Here is a 15,237-nt window from a genome sequence, read left to right as displayed (position 1 = left end):
AATACGGTATATATGAAGGGCCTTGTACTGCCAAAGTCGTATACCTGTATGCATAAAGTAGTACACCTCCCAAGTCGTACACCTATATACGTACACATGTATATGTATACCTATATACGTAAACTGCCAAAGTTGTAGGCCTCCCAAGTCGTACGCCTATATACGTACACCTATACACGTACAGCTATATACATACACCTAGATATGTATACTGCCAAAGTCGTACAAAGTCGCACTATGCACACGCACGCACCTCCATGAAGAGCTGCAGGGCGTAGAGGGTGTGGGTGCGGCCGCGCTTCTGCAGGTTCCGGCAGACGGCCAGCAGGGTGGGCCACCAGCGCTGCAGGCTGGGCTCCGTCTGGCGCAGGGAGTCCAGCAGCCCATCCAGGCTGCCCTGCTTCAGGGAGGGCTGCAGGAGCTCCTCCACAAAGAGCTCCGTCTCGCAGCCCTGCAGAGGGAGAGGGAAGAGGGGGAGGGGGGAGGAGAGACTAAAGTTCAGCGGGGGATCTCACTATCATCATTATCTTCTTCATCAGCACCAAAAAGGAAGAGGAGGATGTGAGACAACAGATCAAAGGGGATGTGGACATCATCATCATCATCATCATCGCCAGCATCATCAGAGGCGGAGGGGGATGCCAGAGTACTTCAATATGCACAAGTCGCAAATTTCCACTTCAGCAACCAGGTCGTGAGAGCCGATCGATCTTTTGGACACTGGGCCGGTTGCCAGTTGCCGGACTGTAGCCAAAACCGGCCATCATTGCCTGGTTTTCTGGCCATTTTGCAGCGATTATTATTGGGGCTCTTCGATTTACAGTCTCGGACTCACCGCGGACTCCCCGAGAAGCAGTCCGGCATTCGATTTTCCCATGTATCCCTATGGCTTCGGGGAATCCTCGGACTACCCGCGGAGAGTCTGAGACTGTAAATCGAAGAGCCCCACTATTTTTTTTTTGCGTGTACCATAAGCATCAATTCAGCAACTACAATGATAAGTATATGTCGACAAGCCGCGCAAATACATGTGAGCAGAGGTAATACGCAGGCGAGTGCACTCCCCGAGATGGAGGGGGACCAAGGGAAGGAACAATGTAACGAAATGCCGCCACTGCAGTTCAGATGCAAAGAAGAGAGCTTTTATTGGACGAAGTATGTGCGGCTACTTTTCAGTGCAGCAAATTCAGAGCAATAACCAAAACCTCAGTCATTTTCAGTTCAAACATTACGTTGATTTCTCTCTAGGAAAACACTACAATAAATGGCATTGCACGTAAAAAAGAAGCATGTTGTTTTTTCTCACCACAAATTCAACATTCTATACACCACACCCTTCCCCTCCCCAAAGGGCCAGTTCTTTTTTTTTTTTTTTTCGGGGTAAGGTGGCAGCCCTAACAAAAACAACTTCGCTAAACATTTATTTGTAATAACGAAACTTTCTAAATAAGGCTCAATTTTCAAACTAGAAAACAATGAGTTAGTAACGTTTACTAATGTTTTCATGCTCCTTCCTTTGTGACTTAAGACAGCAGCCACAAGCACTTGAGAACTACTTCAAATGTCGGCTGACAGATGGCAGGCTGGTCAACTTGCCCCGTTCTTGGCCCTGTTGACTAGAACGCCGTAGAACCGTGGACCACTCTTTGATACGAGGAAGATGATTGATTGATTGATTGTAGGGTTTAACGTGCCGACGCAATGCAGGCGATGAGGCGCGCCGTAGTGGAGGGCTCCGGATTAATTTCGACCACCTGGGGATCTTTAACGTGCACCGAAATGTCGTACACATGGGCGTTTTTGCTTTTCGCCTCCATCAGAAAAGCGGCCGCCGCGGCTGGGAATCGAACCCGCGACCTCGTGCTCAGCAGCGCAACGCCTTAGTCACTGAGCCACCGCGGCGGGTTTGATACGGGGAAGCTATCGGGAGTTCTGTGACAGGTGTATATTGACTAACTCTGGCTATTATCATTATAATCACCTTCGTAATTTTCTTCATCATCATCATCATCATCATCATCATCATCATCATCATCATGTTCATGTTCACAGCAGGATGAAGGAGCTGCTCCAAAGTTTTCATCCGTTTCTACCGTGAGTTTGTCAAGTCCGTTCTTTGCCCCCAAAATTTGTATTCATCCCCTTCTCCATTAAATCCTTGGTCTTCCCAAACTTTGTTTACTGTCCCATCAGCAGCCATACCGGTAATTAGATGGGACACCTGCTGCCAAGTGAGAGACATTTTGCAGACGCTGGGTTGGTTCGGAACAAGCTGGTACGGCTGCGACTGCAGGAAGGTACCATTTCGGTGCCCGTCTTATCTGCTCTGGTAGCATACCAGTACTGCCTCAAGTAATTGCCGCACTGACTTGCCATCCCCAGTGCTTGCAATCCTTGCCATCCTTAGCGCTTGCCATCCTTGCCGTCCCATCCTTAGTGCTACCTTCATCTTGATGAAAGCAGCAGTAAGGATGGGTTGGTGAGAGAACGACAGTGCAGCAACAAGATAAACACTCCTGGCGAGTTTCATCAAAATCAACTAACAAAGGAGCTTGGATGGGTCGGCTATCAACACAACTGCGAAGATTAAACAGCCCAAATGGTGATGAGGAAGAAAGATAGGGAACAACACCACATCGTTCGTGCCATTTCACATTTTCATTAAAATCACTCCAGCAGTCCAAAAGTTAGTTCTCTCGGTTAGTGTCCGTATGTGTTCTTTGATGCAACTTCCAGTGAAGCCTAGAATGCCGCACGCCAGTGGCTCTTGACGACCTTCATTTCGAGGAAAAGCGGGGAAGGGCATGCCCATTCAGTACCCCTTACATACGTCAGTGCTGCGAGCTTGAACGCAAATAGAAAGTAGTAATTACGACGCACTTTTGCTGCCCTTGTCCAAAAACCACTTCAGCCCCTGAAGTGGTGGCCTCCTGCACTCACAATAAAGCAGCAGCGCTACACTACAAAACTAAATCTGACGACAAAAAGAAAAAAAGGAAATGATGGGGTGAAGAGTAGCGGCAACGCAGTGTACCTTGGCCAGGTAGTACTCCAGAGCCTGGCTGACGCGGCCGTGCCTGAAGAGGTAGCTGAGCATGGACCGGTGGCTGCCGTACTGCTCCAGGTAGTGCTTGCACTCCGAGTACACCACCCCTTTTAGCTCGGCCACTGGGTACTTCACCTTTGGGAAAGAGTACACTGGATAAGTTGCACTGGCTGTCCACTTTTATTGGCCCCTCTGGAACAGTTCTGAGCACTTCGTGGGCAGTGCAGAACTGCTCTTGCAGTAAAAATTCTATCGGCAAAAAAAAAAAAAAAAAACATACAGAGCTGCCTTGAAGCAGTTTAGGACAGTCCAAAATGACAAATAAGAGAGACCTAGAAATCGCCAGGGCAGTCTTGAACAGCACGTAGAATCACCACTGCCGTATAGGTGAAAGCCGATTTTATGAAAACCTATTTACGGATTTCTCGATATTAAGCACTAATTCCAATACCCGGTTTTGCTATCCACAGGGTTCAAATGTGCGCAAGAACTTGATCCCAGAAGCAGAACTGTCAGTACAACCCAATTTCATGAAGGTTTCTTGAAAAAAAACAGGCAGAAAATAGCGGCACAAAAACCTTTGTGAAACTGACCGTATCGCCAAGACATGAGCATGCAATGAGAAATTGGCTGCTATCACTACGTCAGGCTACGAGAAGTGCAAAAGTGTGTAATGTCTCAGCATACAAACTGCATGCGAGGGGGAAAAAGCGTGCTTCTAAGGTAACAAGAAAACCTGTTTGTAAGGTGAGAAATAAATCTGTCCTTTGTTGACACAGTCCCACACTTTGCGATTTGTACGAATCTCCGGGTTTTACACAAGTTTGGGCGCAGTTGTTGACTTCGTAAAATTGGGTTTCAGCCGCATAACAAATCCAGCCGTAATGAAATAACGGCTACACCACAATTCCCCGTAGAATGACAAAAATTTATCAAGCCACACTTTAAGGGGGACGTGAAGACAAAATACAGGTGTGGTTCTTTGGAAAGACTGCTTTGTCCCAATAACAGTGACACCAATTTTATCGCAAAATTCAAATAAATAATGGAGGTATCAAAGAAAAAATGTGAAGCAGTGGCGACACCCTGATCGATTGCCTGTAACATTTATAATGACCTCTTATAATGACGTACTGGGGCCTCTAGTTTCGTTTGATAGTATATCACCTCAATAATAACGTGCTATTAATACCCCTGTCACACGGCAAATCTTATGTCATTCAAAGTGAATGACATTAGCTGTTAATGATATTCGGTTCCACCGTGCGGGTCTACACGGCGAAACAGACGTCATTTGATTGTGACAGAGGCGACGATTAGCGAGCTCGCAAAACCATATTTTAGGCGCATCTAGAATCTTTTCAGACATAATATGCATTGAAAACATAACAAAGGATTATTTAAAAATTAAAAATAAAGAATCACCCGTTTAGGTGACATCAGTAGATGTCACAAGCCGAGAAAAGACCACAAAAAAATCCGTATTAGGGTAGCGCACGCACTGGGGACGAGATTTCCGTTTTTGTCAGTACTTGTTTGTCTTTCCACATTTGAACAACAATACGAAGAGAAAAATATAAGTTTACTGACAGTTTTTAGAAACCGTATTCTTTGGTTTATTACTGAACTTTCTTCTCTAGTGACGCGCCACTGCTGTCGAGGCTACTCATTTGGCCACTAACTGAGGTCCGGGACGTCAGTTAGCCGCTAAATGTCATTCGCCTCAAACGTCATTCGGCATTCTCGTGTAGCGCCGAATTAACGACATTTAGAGCGAATGACACTTGCTCTAAATGTCATTAGATCTGCCGTGTGACAGGGGTACAACGCACTGAAAACTGTTTTCAGGGCTGGCCCACATGACGTCACTCCTGCTCATAACACGTCACTTTCACCCGAAATTTGAAAGTTTTTCAATACCTCTTGCGTTTTTTAAGTTAAAAATCGTCTTTTGTGGTTGAAATAGTGGTGGTTTCCCCACTAATAGAGCTGAGAAAAGTACTGAAGCCTACCTAGTTGTTTTGGATTAAACAAAGTTGTTTTTTGTCTTCATGGCATACATTTAAAAATGTGAATGATGACACCATAGGGTAGACCGTGTTTGGGGAAGCAGTTTAGCGTTTTGTTGCTGGTAGTACCGAAAGTAGGTGAATATTTCCATTCCAGACCTGCCTCAGTAATTATTCACATATGCCAGCAAATTGCCGCATAAGCTTCCCCTCAGCTTCCAATAGAACCGAATCCTCTCGCACGCTATCGACTCGTGCGTAGACGCAAGTTATTCAGAGAAGCAGGTCAACACCTTGGTTACTTGAAAAAGCTCAGTTATTTGTTTTTTTTTACGACTCTAAATCTATTTTATTCATTGCTACATTAAATTCCCGTCACGTTGCGTGTATTTAATTTTTCACAACTGGTTGATCGATTGTGGGGTTTAACATGCCAACGCAACGCAGGCGATAAGGTGCACCGTAGTGGAGGGGTTCCGGATTAATTTTGACCCCCTTGATCTTTACGTTGCGCCGAAATCTCGTACATGCGAGCATTCTTGCTTTTTGCCTCCAATTTTTCACAACTGCCACAGACCCAATTCAACTCAATTTGCATATAAATGCCTTATAATTCTTTGCACACTAGAAAGGTAAATGAGGTGCTAATAGCTACAGACACTGTTCTCAGAAAACAATTGAAACGAATGAACTGAATATTAAGTGGAGTAAGGAGATGATAATAAAAGTGCACTCACTCACCTCGACAGTGGGATCTTTGATACTTTTCAGACTCCCAATGGCACAGAAGATCGCAGCAGCCTGCAAGATAACAGCAGATTTGAATGGGCCTTTAAATTAAGACTTGAGTTGAAAGGAAACTTCCGTAGCTCCTCGTACCTTGCTTATGCCAGGGTAGTGGGACTTCTCCAAATTGTCGATGATTTCCTTGAGCAATGGGCTCTCACTAGATGAGTTGCTGCGGTCCTTCAGTTTCTGCAATGCAAGATTATTAGCTATACCGAGGGACACCACTTGTGGCTTTACTTGGTATATTATGAGCTTCTCAGCAACAATGCAGTGTTTTATCAATGGTCTGCTTTACGAAATTTTGAGTTATAACAACAAACGAAGGAATGTTGAAGTAAATAAGTTCAACTCCTGTTTGTGGCTACACTGCATAGTTTAACAAAGCTTTACATTACTATTTTGTGCGATTCTCGAGCTCTAGTTTATCAGTAATATTTGGAAGAGGCACCACGGTGCTGTCATGCTAGTTTTCGATGACTTTTGAAACTACCTAAGTCTTCACAATTTCAATTTTTTCTGGTCTCATTGCCAGTATATTTTTGCTCATTAATGTATAGTTTTGCTTGCTGAAAGTGCTCACGATCTATTAAAATCAAGCACTGAGAACTTGTCAGTGCACTATTATAATGCGAAATTAGTGAATTGTGAGGAGAATAATGCGAGAAGAATTGAAACTTTTGAACTCACTATTTCTGGAAAAAAAATTTGAGTAAATCAGATAAATAAACTCGCAACATGGCGTATCAGTTCTGGACTCGACCGTAAAGTTCCAAGAGAACGCCCTCCCCAAAACATTACCCAGCCCCATCTAGGAGCGCAATACTGAATACATTAAAAGCCCCCGAAGATTGCCGGACTCCTAAAGCCATGCTAGCTTTGATGCCTTTGAAAGCATTGGATGTTGTGGTGGAGCTCCTGGTGAGTTGTTTGATGGTTTAAGAAATTATGAATAAGCAGATTAATGTGAATCTTCTATTCGTGTGTGAATGCTGTCACCTTCTTGTACATTTCTTCACTCCGCTCGAAAGGTTGCTGATGCTGCATTTTTAAGTGCAGGCACTTTAGGGGCCTGCCTTGTCACTGTAGCTCGCTCACTGGACCCAAGTGGAGCCACATGGCGTCCCGTCGTCATGGCGTAACCCACAGGCTTCGAAAGCCAAGCGGATTATAAAGTCATAAGCGTTCGAAACTCATGAACCACTGGCGCTTGGCATACATCTCCCTATTGTTTAGTGCAAAAAAAAGTGTAGGTACATTTGAGACAAAATATATGTATTTAACTGCCAGCACCCTCGTTCATTTAGTTAGGAATGCTCGTTGGGTTGGTTTTTATGATAGTAAGCGGAACAAAGTGGCAGTGCAACGCCGGCACGTGTGGGAGGAAGAGCAAGCACAAGAAGAACGGAACTCCCGCTGGTGCAGTTTCAGGCAGAGGGTGCGCGAGCACGTCGAAGGCGGGAAATTGGAATTTCATTGTGTGGTAGCAGTGAGCGGATAACAGCGTTACAGCCCGTTATGGCAAATCACTGCCCTGCACTTCAGACAGCTTTTACATTGAGTGGAACGGCTTCAATCTTGTTATGTGACATATTCGTAGTTTCAGCGGGCATTGGAGCCACTTCTTTGCAGCTTTTCGCATATTTTTCTCTTCATATATCCGTAGTTTCAGTGGGCGTTCTCTCGGAACTTTACAGTAAGCTTGTCAGGTAACAAGGTGGTGTTTAGGGTTCAATATGGTGCACCCTTAAGCCACACCTAATTCGAGCGCAAAACTATGCCAAGAGATACTAGGTTCAAAGGTCATGCTAAGAGAAGGTCTTTGCCAACAGACGCTGGGTTCAAAGGTCCCTGATGCTTGAACAACCTTCGCATCGCCGCACCTGCAGGCAGTGCGAGAACTTCTCCCTGGCAGACGACCAGTCGCCAGCACGCAGCAGGGCAAACCCCCAGGCCGCAAACACCCCCGACGTCTCAAGGCCGCACTTGGTGGAGACCTCGAGGGCCAGAGCCATGCGCTCAGTCTCCATGAGGCGGTCTCTCAGCTTGCGCTCGGGCACTGGGTCAGAGTTGAGACCACGGCCAAGCTTCCGCCGGTTGCTCGCACCATCTGGAGCAGTGGACGTCCTGCCAAAAGAGAGTTTGTTGCGGGCCTGTTAGTGTCTAGGGTGTTGTTGCCTTGATGAAACTACCATCCCAAATGATGTGAATGTCAGGGCAGTATGAAGCACGTTGCGTCCAACGCATTAAAGGGACACTGAAGTGAATTTGTCAAGCTCCCGTTTTTGCTTGCACTGTGTAGACTGGCTCAAATTAGCACACTTTTCATCGTTTTTACGATTGACAAATCGGTAATTATTTTACAAAGCGCGAAAGAAGAAAAACTACCATGCGCGGTTTGCGGCGGCCGCACCAACTAAAGCTGTGACGTTAGGAGGAGCGGGCACCGTGATTGGACGATGCCCAAGGTGAGCAACCAAACAAGTTTCGGTTTCGGTTCTGTAAAACACAACCGTTGGCGTTGTTGGATGGGCATTCTCAATAACTCAGTAATCATCGTACCGCGCTTCTGCCATGTTGTCAGCTGTAAAAATGCATAAAGATAAGCCTCCTAGGACGGCTTGGAATCGTAGCATTCACTAGCCGAAACCTACGCAGTGCATGAACGCCCTCCGCGTACCCGTAGACGCCCAAATGTCATGCGCTTTTCCCCATAATTGGAGCTTGCCTCCCTCATGCCTGTATCGTAAAAAGCGTGTTCGCACCAGGCCAAGGGTCTGTTCATTCTGGCCTGTGCCCACTGCCTGCAAGCAGTGGGCAAGCAGTGGGCTTATGGCAACAGCACGCCAACGAGAACTCGCTAGCGCGCCATGCATGTGCCAGCCTGCGCGCGTTTTGTGAACTAGTTCGTGTAGCCATGAACGTTGCGGCCCAAAAAAAGGTGAACTCAATATAGAAAACATCGGCGGAAAACAAAAAAGTTATTTTACAAAAAAAAAAAAAAGCACGTACCCGCGGGGATTCGAACTCGTGACTTGCAAAACATTTACGGTGACATACCCAGCGCCCCAGACTACTGCGCCACGAAGCGGGACGCGAAGGCCTTGCTAATATAGGGTATATATTGTACAACCGGTTTACACTTTTATTTAGTTTTGGCATTTCAAGCAGCTTAGGTGACTATTTGTTGTACTGCAATCGTGCAGTAAGCGTCGCCCGAGTTTCCACAGTAGCTCACGTCTAGCAATTGCATTTCGTAGACGGAAAAGCGTTCGCAGATGCGTAGTCATGCTGCTGACCGCTGTGCTTGTTCGCCCAGCGCAAAAAAGTGCTTCCCGCGCCCTAGTTTTACGCTGTACGGTAAAAATATCAGTTGATTTTATTTCCTTAGTACCTATATTGACTTCGCTGACTCTTCTCCCGCCTTCAAGAGGCCTTATATTTTCCTACTGGCGTACCAGTCAGCGAAGCGTCGCATGTGCGCTTGTGCAGCACTTGTGTGAAGCGAACTTGACTTGGAGCTAGATACAGTGTACAAACAAACCAAGTAAAGAAAGGCACATTCTTCCATTCACAAACGTGTCCTGGCTTCGTTTCAACTAAGCGAACGAATTGCGACCAAGCAATTTTTTTTTAACCTCCTTGATTGCGACGACCTGCCGGCGGCCGGCGGACGAAATGCTGGGCCGACTGACTCTGTCGGCCGGGGAGCCATGCAGTAGCGCAGCCGTTGCGCAGCCAATTGCCAGCTCATCCCCTCCTGACGTCACACGAAAACGCCACAGAAAATGGGCGAGCGTAAAGAGAGGAGGACAGCATTTTCGAATTAGTTTTTCTACTAAATAAAATCGCGTAAACGCGCCTAGAGTGGTCGAAACATGGCCTGGGGACTCCGGACTACAATTTGCGCTAGTAATCCCGCAATGTTTACATATCACTTCAGTGTCCCTTTAACTCTTTCGGGACCGCCGGAAAAAGTGATGAAAAAGGGAGGTCTCGGTACAAATTTTTTTTACATAAAGCAAAGGCACCATCCTGCCTTGGCATATACCAAAATGCAGCTAATTATGTGTTCTTTTACATACAATACCAAGTTTTGCTTCAACACTGACGATAGAACCATGAAAAAATCTGAAACTAAGAACTTTGTAAAAAAACAACAGAAAAAGATAGAAAAAAGCGTAAATATAAAAATATTAAAAAAGCATAAAATTATTTCAGGATATACAAAATCTAACACAATGCTTTGTTTCTTCATTGAAAAAGTTTGATGTGGCTAGGTGTAACTGGTTTTTTCTTTTGTGCGTGATCTCTTTGGCGCTAGGGCCATGGCTACGTCGTAGCCCAGGTACACGCCGGGCTCTTGTCTCAGCGAAAACTTGATCCGTTTCTGCGCTGGTGGCAGGAGATCACCACCATAGGTAGTTAACGCCCAAGCGAATAAATATAAACCAGCCAGAACATAGTTCGAGCGCACATACCTACTCCAGAGACAATTGAAACCGAAACCAACACCCACCTTTGAGCGCGATTTGATGTTCCAGGCTGATCGACACCCGAATCCTCACTCGAGCTGAAATCCGATCTCTAAAGCCGCATTTCGACTCTTCACTGCCACTCTCATCGTTAAAATCCACAGTAGAAGGCGAAGATATGCGAGCCGAGACGAGGCGGATTTCTTATCGCGCTCGCACGAGTATGACGCCATGTTTGTTTACATTCAAAACCACTGCCCGTCAGAATAAAATATCTGACGCGTTGCCGCCTGGCGATAAAAAAAGAAACTTCACAAAAGAGAAAACTCCAGTTTTCAAACTATCTCCTAGATGTCGCTAGGTGTTTCATCGAGCGAAAATTTGTATTCTGCAGGCTCGCGAAACCATCGATCATATGTGATCGATGGCCTATGGAGCGGTCCCGAAAGAGTTAAATTTTGGCTGTTCCAAATTCTGGAGCCGCGAAGAATCACATTATCAATCGCAAGCGCTTCTATAGCAACAATATACATAGAGTTGGAGAACTGCTCTGAGTGACTGTTTAATTCAAGTATTTCAAAACAAATCGTACGACATTGTGCGACTACAACTTTAAGGCCGTGCAGAGTTTCATTTCATACACTAGAGTCGATAATTAGCAATCGCAGGTTTAAAATGAACATTGTGAACATTTCAAATGGGCATGGGTATACAACTGTAAAATAAGTTACACAATGTGAATTTTCTAAACATATTTCAAGTTTCAGTGCACTCACAAACTCAAAAGTATGCTAAACTGAGGTTTGACAATGACCGCACTTTAGAATGAGACCTATTTGTTAATGACTATGAAATACAGTTAAACCTCGTTATAACGAAATTGAAGGGGCGCCGCTATTTGCTCGTTATAGCCAATATTTCGTTATAGCCGTAGCCGACATTTACTGCAAATAATATGCATTGTAGTTACCTAAAACAAAAAGCGGGCGAAATAGCATCTTGCTGCACAGCGATAGTCAGTAAAATAAACACATTCCGGAGGTAAAAAGGAAAAGTCACGAACCTACTTTATTGCAGTTCAAAACTCGTATTTCAAACAGACTCGGCTACGAAGTCCGTAATTGGACATTGATGCACCTTCCTGATGCGAGCGATGGCTTCCATCTTCGCCGCCCTCGTGCGCGCCGAAGCAGCGACGCAGCACCTCCGCCGCATCTAGTCCCTCCGACGCCGTCCTTAGCGCTTCTTTTCAAACCATGTGCAACAGGGCTGACGATGTAATCTCGGTTGCTCGCGATGGTGGACAGCGTACTCGTCCACACGTCAGTCTCTTGCCACCTTACCACGGAGTGCATCTTACCTCCCTTCGCGCCCGATGCGACGGCTTTATCATAGCCGTCTTCTGTTCAAGAGTGACGCTTTCGCTTCCCGCCTGTCGCACTCGCGCTGTTGGAATCACGCCGGCAGTACGATAAAAGGTAAGGCTGAAGACTGCCAAAACCCACGCACACACAACTACGCAGCGACGCCGGCGATACCAACAGGGGAGGAGGGGTGGGGGAGGAAGGCGACGCAACCGCGCGCGCCGTGTGCATTGGGGTTTTTCTCGGGCTTACCGCGGATAGTCCGCGGATTCCCCGAAGCCATAGGGATACGTGGGAAAATCGAACGTCGGACTGCTTCTCGGGGAGCCCGCGGTGAGTCCGACACTGTAAATCGAAGGGCCCCATCGTCTGCATGGCGTGCGCAGGGAGAGGGAAGGGGGGGGGGGCTTCGCGGGCGCAGCGTCCGCATGGCGCGCCAGCCAGCTTCGCGCGCGTGGCGGGAGTTTTGAACTGCTAATACAGTTGCCGCGTCACGCACTGTCTCAAATCCGCGTTGCGCACTGTTGTAAAATTAGCTCAAAATTTGATTTCTCAACGAAATTTGTTCGTTATATCCCGTAACGGGGAAATTTTACCTCGTTAAAACGAGGCTTTAAATACATTGGTTTCTATGGGGACTTTCAAGGGGAATTACGATTTGCTCGTTATATCCATTATTTCGTTATAGCCCGTCTCGTTATAACAAGGTTTAACTGTAGTTGTCTTCTATACTTTTTAAGTTAGAAGACTAATTACCTGAAACTTGCATTCAGCATAATTAACTACAGTGTAGACCATTTATAACGTAACCGCTTATAGTGCGGGACCGGATATAACGCGGGTTTTTGCGACCACCGGTTTGCCTCCCATAGAACTCAATGCATAAGCATACCGCCTAAGATGCGGTTCGCCGAAGCACAATACCGTTTATAGTGCGGTTTTTCGGCGGGTCTGCTGATCGACCGGCGCAGCTGAGGCATCGTTTTAGGGTAGCAAAAGAAAAAAAAAAAGGGTGAAATCGGCCATATGACGCAGCGTGCACCCCTTGCCCTCCTCTAATGTAGACACCCAAAGAAAAAAAATAGGCACCCTTTAGTTCGTGCGTACCTGATAACCACAACTGACCTTGCTTGATGCATCTCGGAAGATAGCGACAGTCTCCCCATCCGCGCGCGGCAAGTTGATTTTATTAATCGTGAACCGCATGGCCCGTTTTCGCGCACGAATCGTGCACATCAGCGTTGCGCGGTTTTTTTTTTTTTTTTTTTTTCGTGCTCGTGTCGACGATTCCGCGCTCGCGGTGGCTTCTTCGCGTGGCAGTGGGAGGAGCCTGACGACTTGCACCAATGGGGAGACGCGTACGTAATGGCGGGAGATTCGAAGCGCTCCGAGCCGGCTAGCCGCGCCAGAGATGTTTAGGCTTACCACCGCGGTATTTTTTGATGGGCGCTTTCACAAGCAGCGTGGATGGCAGTTTATATTCCACTTTTCGCCCACATTATTAGCTCCTTTCTTGCATGAGCATCTTCGCTTGCGCCCCGTGTGGCATATCAGCGAGCGGTTAGAAGCGGTCGCTGGAACTTACTGGAACTGCCTGCACCAACGTTGGCCTGCACCGCTTCACGGCCAGTGCCGACGCCATGTTGCCGCCTTTTACCGCGCCGCTCACACCACGCCAGTTGTATCCGCGCTGGCGTGCACTGCACGTTTTCGCGATACCAAATCTACCACGTGCACGCGGTTCACGCTTTAGAACGTTGTTGCTGATAAGCCACCGCTCTTTCCCTTTCCGAACATTCGACCCGCGCGAAGCCGAAGATTTCCACCACCAGTACGTTGCGCTGATAAGCAGCCGCCTTCGGCATCGTGAACACAAGGTTGGGTAACAAAAAAAAAAAAAAAAATCCCGCTGGCGTTTTTATCACGTCTTGCGGCATCTGTTCATAGATGCTAAAAACGCAGCCATGGTCTCAAAACAAACACAACGGAAGTTAAAGCCGCGCTCGCCGTTTGTGAGACTGCGCTTTTGCCCTGCAGCAGCGGCTGATGTTAAAAAAAACACGAAATATAGACCGTGCCTTCGTTTTTAAGTCCTGTGCGTTTGAGTGATGATAAATATAGGTTGACTTGAGAGATAAGTGGCGATGTGGTTGAATTCGCGCGTGTTTTGGTTATAGTGCGGTACCGCTTATAGTGCGGATTTTTGCGGCTCCCGCGACATACGTTATAAGCGGTCTACACTGTAATTAGGCAGGAAGTTAACAAGATTTTTATGTCAGTGTGATCAGAAATGTCTATTCTGTGCAAGGAAGCTATTAGATTATTACAGTATATCTTTAGGCATAAGGAAAGAACAAGAAAAGTTTCGCCTTCCTTTCGAAATCACAAATAGTTTCATGTCAAAAAGAAAGTGAAACTTCTGTCTTTCTTTTTTGATACCTAAAGGAAATAAAAGCAATAATTTAATAGTGTCCTTGCACAGAGTGGACCTTCCTGATCATGCTGACATAAAAATTTTCTTGGCTTCTTGCCTAATTGGTTAATTAATCTTGGGGTGACTTCGTGAAGGTAATTAGTCTCATAACTCAAAAAGTATAGAAGATATTTTTAGACTGATTTAAGTGTTGTTATTAGGTTAGTTACCTACATAAATACTCATAATTTGACTAAATTTGGTCCTAAAATAACAAACAGTTTTACTTGCCACGTCCCCCCTTAACTTGGATGAGGCTGGGAGCGAAACCCTGCATGCCCTATGATGTGTTGCGGTGTGCAGTGAGCTTGGTTACCATAAACGAGGAGATGACTGCGAAGTTTTATACGCTCCAAAAAAGACTGCTCGGTGCATGAAGGAAAAAAGAAAAACATCATGGATTTCTTCACGCAAAAGTAAGAAAAGAAATGAACGAAAACATTTTTTTTTGTGTGTGTGCTCAATGTGTTGGCTCATACGAATTTCAGGTGATACGAATATTTTTCGTGGTCCCGCAAGATTCGTATCATCATGATTATGCTGTAGATACCACCATATAATATATTTTTTTAATGCGTGAGCACCATTCACGGGCTACTTAGCTCAGTTGGAGTAAAACACAGTCTGCCAAACCCAATAGTGCATATTTTATGGAAGTTACTTCACCTTCTACTTTGATTAAACAACCCCAGCGCTATCTCTGCATGAAATATCGTCTAACAAACAGAAGCGCCTCCACTTCTAGACTTCTTGTAGGAACAGCTCCAATGAAAACAACCTCTGCCGTCAAGCTTATCTATTTATCGAGAAACTGCTTCTAGACTTCTTGTAGGAACAGCTCCAATGAAAACAACCTCTGCCGTCAAGCTTATCTATTTATCGAGAAACTGCGGCCAATGAAAACAGCCAATGAGAAACAGCCAATGAGAAACAGCGGCTCCCATGTTCGTATTCTTGACAGACATCTAAGGTGACAACACCCTTAGCTACCTATAAATTATGCTAGTGCATACTGCCCGGGGGGAAAGAAATTTACCATCCCAATTTTGTAAAGAAAGGCGAGAGAAGCGCGAAAGCTAAAAGT

General features: G+C 45.9%; 1 protein-coding gene across 1 annotated transcript in view; it reads right to left on the bottom strand.

The window, feature by feature from the left end:
* Positions 1–15,237, bottom strand: part of Sptz (zinc finger FYVE-type containing 26 spastizin) — a 105,622-nt gene that overhangs the window by 14,702 nt on the left and 75,683 nt on the right. Inside the window, exons 37-41 of the mRNA XM_077681253.1 lie at positions 7,725–7,968; positions 5,935–6,030; positions 5,797–5,856; positions 3,035–3,181; positions 254–451 (exon numbers count right to left, since the gene is read on the bottom strand). Coding sequence (XP_077537379.1) covers positions 254–451; positions 3,035–3,181; positions 5,797–5,856; positions 5,935–6,030; positions 7,725–7,968 — 745 coding nt within the window. The remainder of the gene's footprint in view (positions 1–253; positions 452–3,034; positions 3,182–5,796; positions 5,857–5,934; positions 6,031–7,724; positions 7,969–15,237) is intronic.

The sequence above is a fragment of the Haemaphysalis longicornis genome, unplaced genomic scaffold (assembly GCF_048455015.1).
Source record: "Haemaphysalis longicornis isolate Haplotype H1 unplaced genomic scaffold, Haemaphysalis longicornis Haplotype H1 scaffold_8, whole genome shotgun sequence".
Classification (NCBI taxonomy): Eukaryota; Metazoa; Arthropoda; class Arachnida; order Ixodida; family Ixodidae; genus Haemaphysalis; species Haemaphysalis longicornis.
The sequence above is the reverse complement of the archived record's forward strand: the minus strand, read 5'-3'. Positions and strand labels throughout refer to the sequence as shown.